The 14,653-nt window shown below is 47.0% G+C and overlaps 1 protein-coding gene across 3 annotated transcripts in view; it reads right to left on the bottom strand.

The window, feature by feature from the left end:
• The window catches only part of ZFHX3 (zinc finger homeobox 3), a 233,449-nt gene that overhangs the window by 89,455 nt on the left and 129,341 nt on the right, over window positions 1-14,653 (bottom strand). For all 3 annotated transcript variants that reach the window (XM_019804176.2, XM_034638770.1, XM_019804177.2), the window contains one exon: window positions 6,091-6,322. In XM_019804176.2, the coding sequence (XP_019659735.2) occupies window positions 6,091-6,322 (232 nt within the window). The remainder of the gene's footprint in view (window positions 1-6,090; window positions 6,323-14,653) is intronic.

The following is a 14,653-nucleotide window of genomic DNA, read 5'->3' as shown; positions in this document are numbered from 1 at the left end:
TTGCATGGAGAGGGGGAGGGGAGGACACACTAGCATATACTTAGAGGAAGGACTAAGACAAGGAATATGTAATCAGAAGCCATCACAATTACAAATGTAAATCAACAGGCAATTGGCGCTGACCTTTGTAGATTGTTAGAGGACTAATTAAGGCAAATCAGGAACTCCGTTCCAACAGAAAAACAAGACAGTGTATACCCTAAGAGCTACTCCTGTCCTCTCCATGTAGATGCAAAATGCAAGAGAATCAGACAGTAATCAAACTACACATGCTTTCCAGTGAAAAATAGCAACTATCTCCATGAACAAAAGACAACCGAGGCTTGCTCTCCGGTACACTGTCAGCAATTGTGCTGGTGTCTCCGTCGTCAGGCACCGTGGATACGTGAGCTCTTGCCATGTGCCTGATGCTCTATCGGACCCCACAGAAGTAGATCCCACCCATGAAGCAGCCAGAGACCCCAGTTACAAAATTTTTGTTATTTTAAAGCTTTAGAAGCTTTAAGAAAAATACTTTTCAAAAAAGAGAAGCAAAGTAATCAAATGAACAGAACCAAATCACGTTATTCCATAAACTCCATTTTTTTCTCTTAACAATATCATACTCTCTTTCGTGCCGATCCATAATGATCTCTCTTTATCAGTGCATTGTAAAGCATCTTTTCCAAAGGCACACTGAAGTTTACAAACCTAATGTCCATACAGTTCTTATCAGGGAATGTATTTAAAACAGATAAAGTCACATTTTCTCCACTCCTCCATAAGTGCTTAAAATTTCACCCACCCTAATGTGTTTGATGTGCTTTTACATGCAATGTCTTTAGTTAGAAATAGGTTATCCCTAGGCCTTCCCCAAGTCCCATCAACAAGACATAGTAAAAAGGAAAAAAGAAAGAATGCTGCTGCTCATTTTACAAAAACAATGCTTCAGAATTACTGAACTGGTCACAACATACGTCAGTGCTATGGGAAAAATTACACTAAAATTGCATATAATTTAGCTACTTACCAAAAAAAAAAAAAAAAAAGATGTACTTCATACTTAGTATGAAGGGCAGCCTTTGGCCAATTTTGAAAAATAAAAACAGAACAAAATGAGAAAGCTGAAGAGAGAACATTTTCTTATTCTCTTGAGCTGCAGGAGTTCAGCAAAACTCCCTGAAAGTTGGTTTGAAAAAATAATCCATCAAGCGAAGCCAGTGAGTGTTTCAGTACAGGTTGTCACCAAATCCACATCATCACTTGGCCGGCCTCTGCCTCCTGACCCCAGGAATTCACTACCTCAAGCGGCAAAGATGTGTCAGTAAAGGGGGATGCCAGCTTCCGCTCCAAACAAAATACCCTCCTAGGCTCCAAACAGTTGTGTCCTCTGTAAACTGGGTCATCACCTGATTGCCTCAAATGCCTGGGCTGGCATACTGACCAGGGAATCCACATCAAGAGATGAGAGCAGACATCAGCGGCATCCCCCAACTCACACAAAGTCTTATACACAGTCGGCATGCGATCAAGAACCGTTCGATTGTATCTGTGAGAAGTATGGAGATCTAGGACTATGTGAAAGAAAAAGTAGTTAAGGCAAGGGTAAGACAGAAAAAAAGGAAGAGGAGGAGGAGAAGGCAGGCGGAAAGCAGGAGCACAAAGGGCCTCTTGTCTCCTCGAAGCTCAGGGCACTGATAGAGTGAAATTAACTACAGTTTCACCCGGGAGCCAGAAATGCCTTTTTAATAAGCAAACAGGGAAGCTGATCCTACACATGACCCACCTACGAGAGCTTTCCATCTTTCAAGAGCTTCTGGTCAAGTAAGGGGAAGTAAACAGCCAGTGCCAGCAACTGAGAGGCACAACCCAGTGTGTGTCAGCACGTAACAACGGGCTTTCTCGACCTCTCCCTGGTTGTAGCGATGAAATGAAAAGACCAAATCCCAACAAAGTCCAGAGACCACCTGGTCTTGCAGAACATACACTCAAGTCAATAACCAAACAACCGGGCCAGGGGAGACTGGGAGGCAGGGGGAGACCTCACCGGTCTAAGTTACTCCCTTTTCTCTGAGTTTTTTTTTAAATGGGAAGACCCACTCTGTGCGTGTCTGTCTGTCTGTCTAGTGTGGGGGTGAGGGTGGCAAGCATAACCACAAAACTGTCACACTGGGTTAAAGAGGAGACGACACAGGACGTGGCTAGCCCACTGATGTAAGGGTAAAGCTTGACACAGGCAGGACCATGTAGGGGACAGCAGCCTAATTATTAGCGCACGTCCGACAACCAAGACTTGGCCCTTTGGTGCAGGGCAGGACCTAAATGGTTTATGTCTGGCCATGAGGCCTCTCCAGGGGTTACGTGATTGGTGACAGGGGTGAACGCTGAGCACGACGACAAAGTGGTGAACGGCAGTGGAGACCTTTAGTGTTTTCTTCCCTATACTTCCAAATTCACGTAGGTTAGCAGACTATGCGGTGAGCTGGACTGACTGGAAAACATACTGACTTAAGGGAACAGGTAAAAATTTGAAAGGCTATGTTTGTCCACCACAGGGAAGAAACTCTTCTAGAGTTCTCTCCACCAGCCGCAGCAAGGGAAGTCTGGATACCTGCAGAAGGGAATAGGAGACTGAGCTCAGAGAAGAAAAGAAAGGTATTTCTTCTGTAAAACTTTCCGGTGCATGGACAGCAGAGGAAGTAAAGGAGGGAAGAAAGACCACCGTCCCTTAATGAGCTGTTGACAGGAGGCCAGTATAGAAAACTCTAGACAGCACACCAGTTACACGGAATTCACAGTCAGAACAAGCAGGATCCCCAAAAGGTGCTCAAAGACTCCCTGAGGCTTCCTTATGCTACACGGAGGTGGTTTCCTGCTGAAGATTAATGTCCCGACCCTTATGTGAGAGAAGAGAAAATCGGGAATATAGGATCAAGTCTCTGTTGATAAATTTGAAGTTGATGACCTTCAGTGTCTTCATTCTGCGAGGTCCACAATGTCCCTTTTCTTAAAAAACATTCTTTCAAGAAGTTAAAAGCCAATCCCTGAGGGGAGGGAGGATATATTTTAAGATGAGTTGTCATAAAGGGGTTTCTGAAAGGGCACCCAGTTACTTTTAATGTCAATGTGAATATTACCTAATAATTTGTCCTTTTGTCATGAGTGAGGAGTACGGACATAGCTGGAGCGTGAGTGGGAGGAGGGCGCAGGGTTGGGAGGGAGGAGGGTGGAGAGCAAAAACATGACTTCAGGCCAAAGACAATACAAAAGGATTTTGAAATACAGAAAGGAAGTCTATCATCTAGACTAAAGTTGCTCATACACTTCAGGGGGAAAAATAACTCCTAATACGCATTAAATGAGAGAAACCCAGAAGGCAATGGTGTAAGAAAGCAATTCCAGAGCGGACTGCATAAATAGAAGTATTACATTATAAAACAGGGAACTGTTTGTTCCAGTCCATAGACCCCGGGTGAAATGGCAGCTGTACACTATTTAGTTTGGGGCACCTCATTAATAAAAAGGGAATTCTGAGTAGAGTGAAAGAAAGAATTGAAAGGCGAAAGGGACCAGCTTTTAACAGAAGATTAAGACAATAACGTATGCAGAGCTGGCAAAAAAAAAGAAAGAAAAAAGAAAAGAAAAAGAAATTAAACAACAACAACAACAACAACAACAACAACAAAAACCAACCCTGAAATAAACAGGTCTGCATTTATGGGTGGAGGAAGAAAAGAAAAGAAAAAGAAATTAAACAACAACAACAACAACAACAACAACAACAAAAACCAACCCTGAAATAAACAGGTCTGCATTTATGGGTGGAGGAAGAAAAATCCTGTAAACTGACTTCACAGCAAAATAATGGGAATGGCAGGATCACACGGAGGCCAAAATGTGAAGGATGGGGACCCCCACAGCCAGACGGCACAAGGGGACAGATGGGTCTGTGGGCACTGGCCTCATCCCTCGCTCCTGAATGCACACACTGAGCAGAAGCCCTGGAGATTAAGGCATGTGAACTTTAACCAGAAGAGGCATTTGAAAAACATACGGGAAAGGACAGTTTTGCTGTTACCCAGAGGTGACAAAAATTATCATGGTACCCAAGGAATGATCCTGTTTCCCGAAGAAATGATTCAGCCAGGCTGCCAGGAGGACTGGCCTTGCCACAGTGATAACGAAACCTTAACTACTCCAGCAGGGAGGACACATTCTCCCACTTCAGGATATCCAGTCATTTCATTTACGTGGAAAGAAAGAGCAAAGGAGCAGCTGGGGGACGGGGGCAGGGCAGGGGGCAGAGGGGTCTGGAGGGGCTCAGGAGGGGCACCTCCAGGAGAGAACGAAGCTAAGAGAGCAACTGATCTGGCAGGGCCTTCGGAGATTAGGAAATGTCTACTCTGGCAGAGGGCTAACCATGAATTAATCATAGGTACCTAGAAAACCAGGGAAAATAAAAAGTTGTACAAGAAGGTAAATGAAATTATAAAACTCTACATGGCTCAGCTGTGATTAATATTTATAGAGTCAGAATAACGAAAACACTGAATATTAATATAACCCCAAATTATTATTTAATCATCATGGAAGATGGACGGAGGGGAAGACTGAGTATGCAGGGGGGTTGGGTAGTGTGGTGCAGGGGTCGAGGGGTGGTGTGTGTGTGTGTGTGTGTGTGTGTGTGTGTAAGGAGTTTAGGGTGTCTGTGTGTGAGTCTGTGGGTGGGGTGTGTGTGAGCTGGAGTGTGTGATTTGTAGAATGGTCTACTAGTGAAATCCTCATCTTTCAGAGTAGAAAGCCAATAGAGAATGTCTAAAACATAAAACAACATCAAGGAAACAGTAATAGCAGCACATTAAGAAATATGGAAATAACAAAAGAAACAAATGAAAGTTGAAAGCTATTGCTCTGGGCAATGGGATGGAAGAGAGGGAGGGTCATGCCATTTTTTCATTAGGTTTTTATAACTTGGTGCCTTTAAAAACTATAAAAATATGAAATTTGGTAAAATTAAGATTAAAATCCCCGCTGGGCCACTACAGCTCAGCGGCGAAGGGTGCTGCAGGTGACGGGCAGATGAAGGACAGCCCTGAGTCTCCAGTATGGCCAGCTGGTGTGGCAGCGTGCCACCAGGAGAGGGGAGCCCCGAGGGGACAGTGGTGAGCTCAGAGTCCATGATGTGGCACCAACAAGAAATCCAGGGAGCCGTCTGACATGCATCTGGTAACGCCAGGAGATCAAAGCTTGAAAAGGCCGGGAGCCAAGGGCCAGGGCCTAATGCCCGGCTGAGGTCAGCATGTGGGACAGACTGTGCACCATGAGCCAGGGACAGGCATGGAAGGATGGGTCACGAAAAGCAGGAGGACAAGAGAGAGACACATACTGGGAGCCCAGAAAGGGGAGCTTCGGGATGGGACCCGGCAATACTTCCAGAGACCACAGGAAAAAAGAAGGCAGCCTAGCAGGTAGCTACTGGATTGGGTAAATCCAAGGTCAATGGTGAACTCCCAAGGGTGTTCATGGCGGGGGAGACAGGCTGTAAGCTGAGGCGTGGACAGGAACGAGGGGCTTGTCGAAGGAGCACAGGACAGGAACGAAGGAAGAAAGTGGCGAGGTCCCCCCGCCCCAGAAGGCCCCGACAATTTTTTGGGGGGAAGCAGGCGGCGCGGCACCCTCAAACCCAGTGAGAAGGTCTACAGCAGGCGCTGGCTGTTTGGATCCTCTCTGAAGTTCATTCTCCCACACTGGACTCGAGGCCACAAACCGCCCATTCTTACCCCCGAGCAAGACATCACTCAGCATTTGCTTTATGTCCATCTGAAGCAACAAACTGAATGTGGAGTCTAGAATGGGAGGAATTTGGGGACAGGAGACAAAACATCTCCAGTTGTCCTGCTCACTGGGCAGCGGCCCGTGACACCCAAAGAAAAGTGGTGCTAAGTTCCTTTAGTTTAAAAAAAAAAAAAAAGGCAAGAACGCACGCAATGTTCCCTCCAGAACACAATGGTCGCGATGAGGTCAGTGACGGACACCAGAACCAGCAGCCAACCAGCAGCGCCCCACCCCCACCCCCGCCAGAGGTCCACACGCGGCTGCGAGACCACTCACCCGGCTCGGTGGAGGGGCACCTGCGGATGGTGAAGATCTGGCCCAGGTCCTCGTCCTCCTCCGGAAGGCCCTTCTGCAGCCGCTGCAGCTTGCGTAGGCTCTCGCTGCGTTGGTGCTTCATGGAGCGCACGTGCTGGATGAGGTTCAGCTTGGCCTTGGTGGAATAGTTGCACAGGACGCAGTGGTAGTAGCAGCTCTCGCCTTCCACTCCGCTCTCGTGCTGCTGCAGGTGCTGTGAAGGCAGAGGACAGGGACACGCCGTGGGTGAGCTACTCGGAGCCCTGATGTCACGGCCGCGAGCCCACCCCGGACGGGCCGCAGCCCCATGCTGAGACTCCTCGGAGGGGTGGTCCTGTCCTCTCCGATGTACCTTCCGCCAGCAGCTCTCCAAGGACCAGCAGCCGGTGGGCTCTCTTCCCATCTCCCCCGAACGTCCCCTCCCCTGTGGCTTTGCACGGGGCTGCTGTGGACGATCAGACCCTCCCCACGTCACCCGGGTCTTCCTGGCACAATAATCAAAGGTTCCCCCTCTCGCTTTCCAGAGTGTCCCGCTTTATTTAGATCAGGCTTGGCAAACAACGGCCTGCAGGCCAAATCCAACCTGCTGCCTATTTTTGTAAATAAAGTTTTAACAGAACACAGCCACACCCACAGATCTGCGTAGTCTCGATGGCTGCTTTCAAAGCACCAGAGTCTGAGTCGGCTGCAATGGAGGCAGCACGTCCCACAAAGCCTCAGCTATTACTACCTGGCCTTTACCGAAGAAGTTAGCAAAGCCTGCTTTAGGTGGTCGCCAAAGGGTCACCCTCCCTGTATAGAATCCTAGGTCACGAACGCAAAGCCAAAGCTGCTGTCTGGCTTTTTCACAGGAATGACAGGTCAAGTTTTTATATTTAGAACCACAGTCTATTAGGAGAACCTAAAATTAGATTTTCCTTTGGATTAAAAAAATGACAGAAAAATAAACTTCTCCGGACTGGTTCCCTGTCAACATCTGAAGGTCATTTGGCTTTAGTGCATCAGATGGTCGAAATTACAGTCTTTGCTGTGTTTGTGTAGACACGGTACTGATTCCAGAACAAGGAAGCCCCAAAGCTGGCAGAAAGCAGGCACAAAGAGGATTAAAGTGAGGGGTGCAAGAACAGGAGAGGTCATGGAAACAGTTAGCAGACCCCAGGCTTCTGTGCATATGAGAAGACTCAGAGATTATCCAAGGACAAAATTCACAAACTTTGTGTGCCTGAAAAAATAATGAAAGCTATGGGCCCTTTCCACTAACCACTGGGGAAGTGACATGCTCCTGGTATAGAAAGGATATCCCTTCAATACAAACGACCCATTTTAGGAGAAGAGGGGATTTTTCTATTGGCTTCATATAAAACAGGGGAAACAATTCCAGAAAACCTAAGTGAACGATCAAAGGTAACCCAGCTAGTTAATGGGGGAGAGAGAGTGAACTAAAACCAGGGTCTCCTATCCTCCAGCATCCTTTTGGAGGAGGAAACTCAGATCGTGTGTTTTATGTGCTTATGTTATTACCCTCTTTCTCTGCACCCTCACTCCAGATCCCAGAGCCTGGTCCCAGGAGCTACAAAGAAGATACAACAGATGCCTTAGAAATGATTTGTGTTGTTCCTCTCCTTTCTGACCCACACTTGTCCCATTCAGGGCCCATGCCTTGAAAACTGTTGCTCATCCTCCTTGGAAAGCCTTCTTGTCCAGATTATAATTTGAGACTCTGAAAAGTCAGAGCTGTTAGAATGCCCTGCACTCCACCCAATATTAAAAATACCGAGTGGCCCTACCAGCACTTCCTATCGAATGACACAGTTCTGAGGCTCAGGTGCTCACAGGTACACATTCTGTTCCCTGGAAAAGTATGAAAATTCCAGAAACACATTTGAGCCTTACGGGAAGAGGAAATATGAATGCACCAAAGGAATGCTGCAGAAAAATCACCGTGGGGGAGGAGAGGGGGAGGCCCAGGTTCTCGATCATGTCAACTGGCTAAACCAAAACACAGTAACTCTTGCTCTGAGGCCAAGGTATAGGTAAAAATGTGAAGGGCTTCATAAGTACCAAAAGAGAACAATCTCTTCTTTCACCCAAAATGGGTGATGTGACACACTCAGGAGCAGAGCTTTGCAACAACGCAATACTCCAACCAGCCAACCAGGAACAGCCATCCTAGGGCAATTTCACAACCGGAAAGGGTTGGAGAACCAGCGACGACAATGACTGATAATAAAAAGCTACTTTTCTTGAAATAAATTTGAACTGATTTTTTTTTAATGGTTGATCCTCAGTTTGCCTGGTCTGAGACAAGGCTCCATGCAGAGGGTTTCAGGAGTTATGCAATGCACCAAGGCCCTAGTTTCTGGAGCTGCAAGCCTGGGAAGGAGGGTCTAGTGGGCTAGATGTAAAGGAAAAGAATGAGCTTGCCCATGTGCATTCTCCCCAACTTCTCCACAAAGTCCCCCCCAAAAGAAAAGCCAACAAGTGTACTAAGATATTCCTGGGAGCAAGGGTCTGGTTTGGGATTAAGGAGCAGGAAACTTTACAAGAGCCCATACAAGGAAATGTATACCATTGTGTTGGGTCACTGAGACCAAAAGAATTACATTTATTAGGGTTTCAACAACAACTGATGAAATAAAAGATAACAGAGAAAACAGCCACAGAATCCAAAGCAGTAAGTATTATCAAGGGATTTCGGTAATATCATCAACTATGAAATCAGAACAGGAATCACTAAAGTCTTACCCCCAAATTCCCATTACCTTCCTGTGAGACAGGATTTCCTTGCAATAACGCACTGAATCTTAAACATAAAATTTTAATATGAATATGAAGGTTCCTTTCCAAATGGCTGGAGTTTCCAGTCTCTGAGCCAGAGGAGAGGATAACATGGCCAAAAAGAGTTGGATGGGATTGAGATGTCAAATGTCTTTTGTCCTCAAATCTATAGGCTCTTGGGTAATAGAACTCTACAAATCCTGAATTGACATGACCATCATACTGGGGATTACTGATTTAAAAATAGTATGAGGAAAACATTCCAAAACCACTCTATACTCGAACTCATGGTGGTCAATGGCAATCTCTCGTGCCACAAAGAGTTCTTCTGTCTGACATCTGAGGGCCACAATGGAAGGGAAATGGACACACACTGCAAACAGCAGAGGAAACCAGGTGAACAGGGCCAAGGCCTCCTCCCCTGATCCTGGTCTAGGGAATGTTTAGTGTCTTCTCATAGAGGCTTGCACAAAAGCTCAATTTAAAATTCCAGGGTGGCTTTTGAACACCAGGCTCATTCTCTAACATACTAAGGAAAAAGAAAATTCCAGAATAAACCATTTTTTGGTTGTCAGGAAACACCTGCTTATAAAGGTTACATCCCAACCCAAATTTAGGCTCACAACCTCAGTCTCCCTGAATGTCAAAGATCTTGTTCTTAACCAAATGTTGTAAGTTCTCACTCAGTACTTCTCAAGCTGTCCCACTTGGAGCAAACAGGGACCCAAAGCTAGCAGTTAGGGTCCTGCCCTCTGTGACCTTCTCCAAACCATCTGGTCATTTCCCAGGTCTTGAGCGGGTCAACGCCCTGACCTGCTGGCCAGATGCCCTCTCCCTCCCAAGTGGCACTGGCTCCACCCCCAGGATGCCACCCCTGGAACCTGCCTAATCAGAAGCAGCAGGAGGGGGTGGGGCTGGAGAGGCCAATGAGGACCCCACCAGTGCAAGCCAGTCAGCCAAGGACATGTTTTCCCTGCAGAAGAGAGGAGATGTTTTCATTTGGAGAAGGAGAGAATATAATTTGTTCCTGACCCAGCTAATTAGAATACCCTCAATTGGGATCCCAATGTATTTAATTAAATTCACTGTAATATATGAAGAATCCACCAAGGCACACGTCCCAGAGGAGCAGTCAATAAAGGAGCTGCCTCCTTTCAGAGTTCTTGCTCTTCTCGCCAGGCAGGAAATTTTTCTCCCACACAAATCCTCAACTCTCCAACCCTCTCCCCGTGGACCACAGAGCCCTCCCATCCTCGGGGAGGAGGACCCAGTTACTTGACTTTTTTCACTTCTCTTTACTCTGCATTCAAGACTCTACACTGCTTACGATCAGGCCGGGTGTACAGTTGAAAAAAGAAAAGAAAGCAACAACTTCCACTGTGCCCTAGCGTGCTGTCAGGTGTGCGTGGTTCACACGAACCCCAAGAAAACTGGCTCTTATGCTCACTGGGCAAGGTTTGGGTCTGATCCCCTTCTAGGTGTCTGCAACACATCCCACACTGTGCTCACACACACACACACACACACACACACACACACCCCCCAAACACGCCCCACCCCAGGGCCTTAACCTGCACATGATTAAAACAGTGACACTGGTGACTTGGAGGACATGCCAAGGGGATATGAAGAGGGTATCCCTTTGGCTTGAATATCCTTGTGAGAGTATGCCAGCTGGACCCGTGAAAATCACTAGCTTACTCAAGAAAAACTGCCATCTATCCGCAAACTAATAATGATGAAGCACGACCAACTAAGAAATCAAGAAAGAAAAAACGACGTAGCTAAAGAATAGCGGCAATTGAGGTCTACCCCAACTCACTGGGGCCAGTGACCTATGACCCCTCGAACCTGCCTAAGGGTTCCCTTCATTTTCCTCAACTGGCTGGTTTAAAAAGCGCTTGCAAAACACCAGGGTATATGAACTGCAAACATAGAGTCCTTTCCAAAGAAAGAGACTTCCACACTTGGCTATATGACTTACTTTCTGAAAGCTCAAAGAAGTACACTGACCTCTAAGAAGTATCCAGTTTGACTCGTTCATGGAAGTAAAAGAGCCCAACGATCTCCAACTTCTCCAAACTACCGCCGTGCACAGCAGGTAACAGACTCCCCTCACCGTGAGCAATTCGGAACTTGACTTACACACACTGGTGGCCAGTACTTTATGCAGAAAACAAGGGAGTGTGGACTCACTTGTCCTGCTCAGGGGCCTCTCCCTGAACCACTTTCTGATCTTGCTGGAGCTCTTTTAAAATGCTCGTCCTATCCGGGTTTAGCCGGAAGGTGACACTCCTGTGCCCCGGACACGGAAACATCTAATGCCCCCATCTACCCTTCTGGTCTAGCTTGGGTGGAGGGGGGAGCTCAGAAAGGAAAAGCCCTCGCTGTAATAAGAAGCACCTCCGATAATGAGCCCAGCACATAAATCCAAGCGCAAAAAGCAAATTAATAATTAAAAGAGAAAGGAGAGCAAAGAAGCCAGCCCGCGTTACTTTGTGGGATTCGACCCCATTAATATGTTGTGCTCGTTCAGCCTGGCCAACAACTGGAAGTCAAAGGGAAGAAAAGAGGGCTCTTGTTAGAAAATAATTCATCGTGAAAATCAAAAAAATGTGTTCCTGTTACTTGTTTCCCAGGAAAACTAACCAACTTCTGTCAGAGAACATTGATTTCTGTAAATCTGGTGGGGCCCCGTTCCTTCCTCCTCCCCAGCGATAGAAACTTCTAACATCTGGCTCTTCATGCATGGAATGCAAAATATTGATTAGGTTTTGTCAAAGCCTTCCCTTTAAAGTAGAGATGGACAAAGTACATTCACACACACACATTCACAAATGAAAACACACAGGACTCATAATGAAGCATCCTCAGGGGAGGAACACCTCTTACTATAAACACACCCTCACCCACCCCTCTCACACCTTCCCATGGACACAACGCATCTCTACTCCTGGGGCAAGTGAAGCTCTGTGATGCATGGGGTGAAGCAGCTCTCAGGCACCCCTTTGAACAAACGGGCTACCCTAGGGGATACCAGCCACCTCCTGCTAAGCCGAGAAGAATCCCCCACAGCGGGCAAGCAGAATGAACACCAAGACACCTTGGAGGGGCCAGAGTTAGTCTACTAATTCCCCACATCATAAGATGAAATAAGGAAGGTGTAAGTGGGTGCTGTGCCCGTTCGCAATATTTACCACAGAAAAAACACCCACAGTGACTTGTAATCTTTTCCTTACAGCCCACCCCATGAGGTGGGTAGCCTTTGGTTCCTGTCCTTGTAGAAGCCCAAAACTCAGAGAGGTCACATGACTCCCCTCAAGGTCTCACAGAGTATGGAAGAAACAGTACTGGAAGCTGGGGCTTGACGCCAAGTCCACAGCCGTCTAGCTAACACGGTGCTGACCGCAGGGGCATTCCGGAACATGAGATTCCCCATACCCAGGTATTCACCTTGAAAGCTTAAAAAAATAAATCACTGCAGGTGCAATGCAACTGGGAATGGAGGCAGTTAATTTTTTAATCAGTGGTTGTGTTACAGTTTCAAACTTAACGTCACATTCTTAGGAAAGCTTCCAGAAGGTCAACCTAAATATATATGTATTTTCTGTTTAATGTTGGCTTTTCACCCACTCATGCCCTCATCCTTGGCACATGCTAATTTAGTCCTATTTCACTGTCGGAGCCCTGCAGACACCATAAGATACAAGCCCCGACCATGATTTATAAGAGAAAGTAAAAGGAAGTAAAAATGTTCCCTTAGATCAATCCATTTAACGTTACTCTGACCTATTTTCTGGTTTCTAGGCCAGACTCCTTTTGCCCTGGACAAGCCATGAGTGTTCATTCTCTGTATCTGAGCTCCAAGGCCGAAGGCAGGCCTTCCCATCCCTGCGTCTTTTCCCTTTCCTGAACAGCATCTCCTGATTCAGATGTCTCAATACCAGCATTTCCTTGAGAGACATCCAGCACATCCTCAAAGGAACCTAGCAACGAGAAATCCAAATATGGTCTCTTGTGGAATGCTCATGCATTCACATAATAGATTTCATTCCTCTCTGTCAGAGAAACTCCAGAAAGCAGAGGGAGCTTATCAGGTGTGGAGGGGTTCTCCCAAAGGAAGGGGCCCATCAGAGCATGCGGTCATAGCCAAATGAGGGCTAGTTTCCCTGACGGTCCAATGAGCGTCTACACACACAGCTCGGAAGCTGAAAGAGGTTATGTGGTAGGTGAAATGACAAAGTGGGTCCTACGAGGCTAACATCAAACTGACTGCCCTCCAGAATCTACCAAAAGCTCCTAGGATCTGAAAATTACCCCTTCACTAGGATAATACACTGGTTACAGTAACCTTCCCCGCTCATTACGACGCACTTCTTCGCTAGCACTACTTTCCAGCTCTCACAGATGTCAACCCCCAAATAAAAATAAGGGCCGCATCTACACGTTACTCTAGTGCGTTCTCCTTCAACGTCATACCAAGAGGTTGCCAATAATGGTGTAGTTTAAGGTGCACTCTGGAGCGAGGCAGCCCAGTGGAAAAGCCTAACTCTGTGCTACCTCATGCAAGTTATATACACTGTGGGGCCTCAGTTTACTCACATGCAGTACAGAGACAGTAACAGAACTTCCACAAAGCACTGCTGGGAGGATTCAATGGGATCATTCATAGGAAGTGCTTAATTCAGTGCCTAATGCATGGTTAGTCTTTACAACGAGGCTATTCTTACTATTTTTTTCAAATGAGTTAAGGTTTGCGATTAGGAATAGAAATGAAGGTCTACTGAATTTACCTATTGACATTTCTGTCCTTCCGACCAACCCTGCCTGCCCCACACTCCCTGGGACCCTGTTCCTCCACCCCAAAGAGGAATCCCTAGCTGACAGTGACGAAAACTGTGATACATAGAAATTACAATATGGAGGGAATACTAACACACACGGGACTGATCTCTTCCTTGTAAGAGGTGCTTACTTTTTATTTCGAGGCACTTGCCCAAAGTCCTGCTGCTGCTGCAGGCACAGCCAGGACCCACCACCTCAAGCCCACATCCTTGCCCCAGAACCATTTCTGTTTACTGGGTCTCTTTGCCCATCAGGGTGTCAGTATAACAAAAATCAAGAACCAAGTTCTTTATCATGTCTGCCAATATCCCAGGTGAAGGCCAGGTGAAGGAAGGAGAACCCAGCTGGAATGGCTCGCAGACACCTCCCTGATGCCCTAAATCCGCTCTGAAGGATTTATTTCGATCTCCAATCCCGTGACAGTCAACACAGCAGAGAAAACACGTGCCCGGTGGTCAAAACAGGTGCGTTACTTCATCTGTAAAATGAAGATGTTTATACATGCCCTGTCTTCCTCGGAGGCAGTTTTCAAAACCACATGAGAAAACAAACGTGCAAATCCTTCGGAGGATGTGAAGGACTACCCAGGTATTTGGCACAGCCATCATCTTTCTACGCTGGGCCCAGATTCTGCTTCCTCACCCCTGACTGGCATGGGTGTTAATGACAGGGATGGTGTTCTAGCTCGGTGGTTCTCCAACTGCAGCACGCACCAAGGAGCACCTGAGGGTGAGCTACGCCAGGACCGCGGTGGGAGGGGGCACCCCAGGGGTTTCTGATTCACCTGGCCTGGGGTGGGGACCAAGAATTTGCATTTCTAACAAGCTCCGGGGAGACGCTGAGGCTGCTGGTCTGGGACCACACTCCGAGAGCCGCTGCTCTGGACAGCGGCAGCCACAGAACAGAGACCCGAGTCAGAACA

This window comes from Ailuropoda melanoleuca, chromosome 12, assembly GCF_002007445.2.
Source record: "Ailuropoda melanoleuca isolate Jingjing chromosome 12, ASM200744v2, whole genome shotgun sequence".
NCBI lineage: Eukaryota > Metazoa > Chordata > Mammalia > Carnivora > Ursidae > Ailuropoda > Ailuropoda melanoleuca.
Note: the sequence above shows the minus strand (reverse complement) of the source record. Positions and strands in the feature narration are given on the sequence as shown.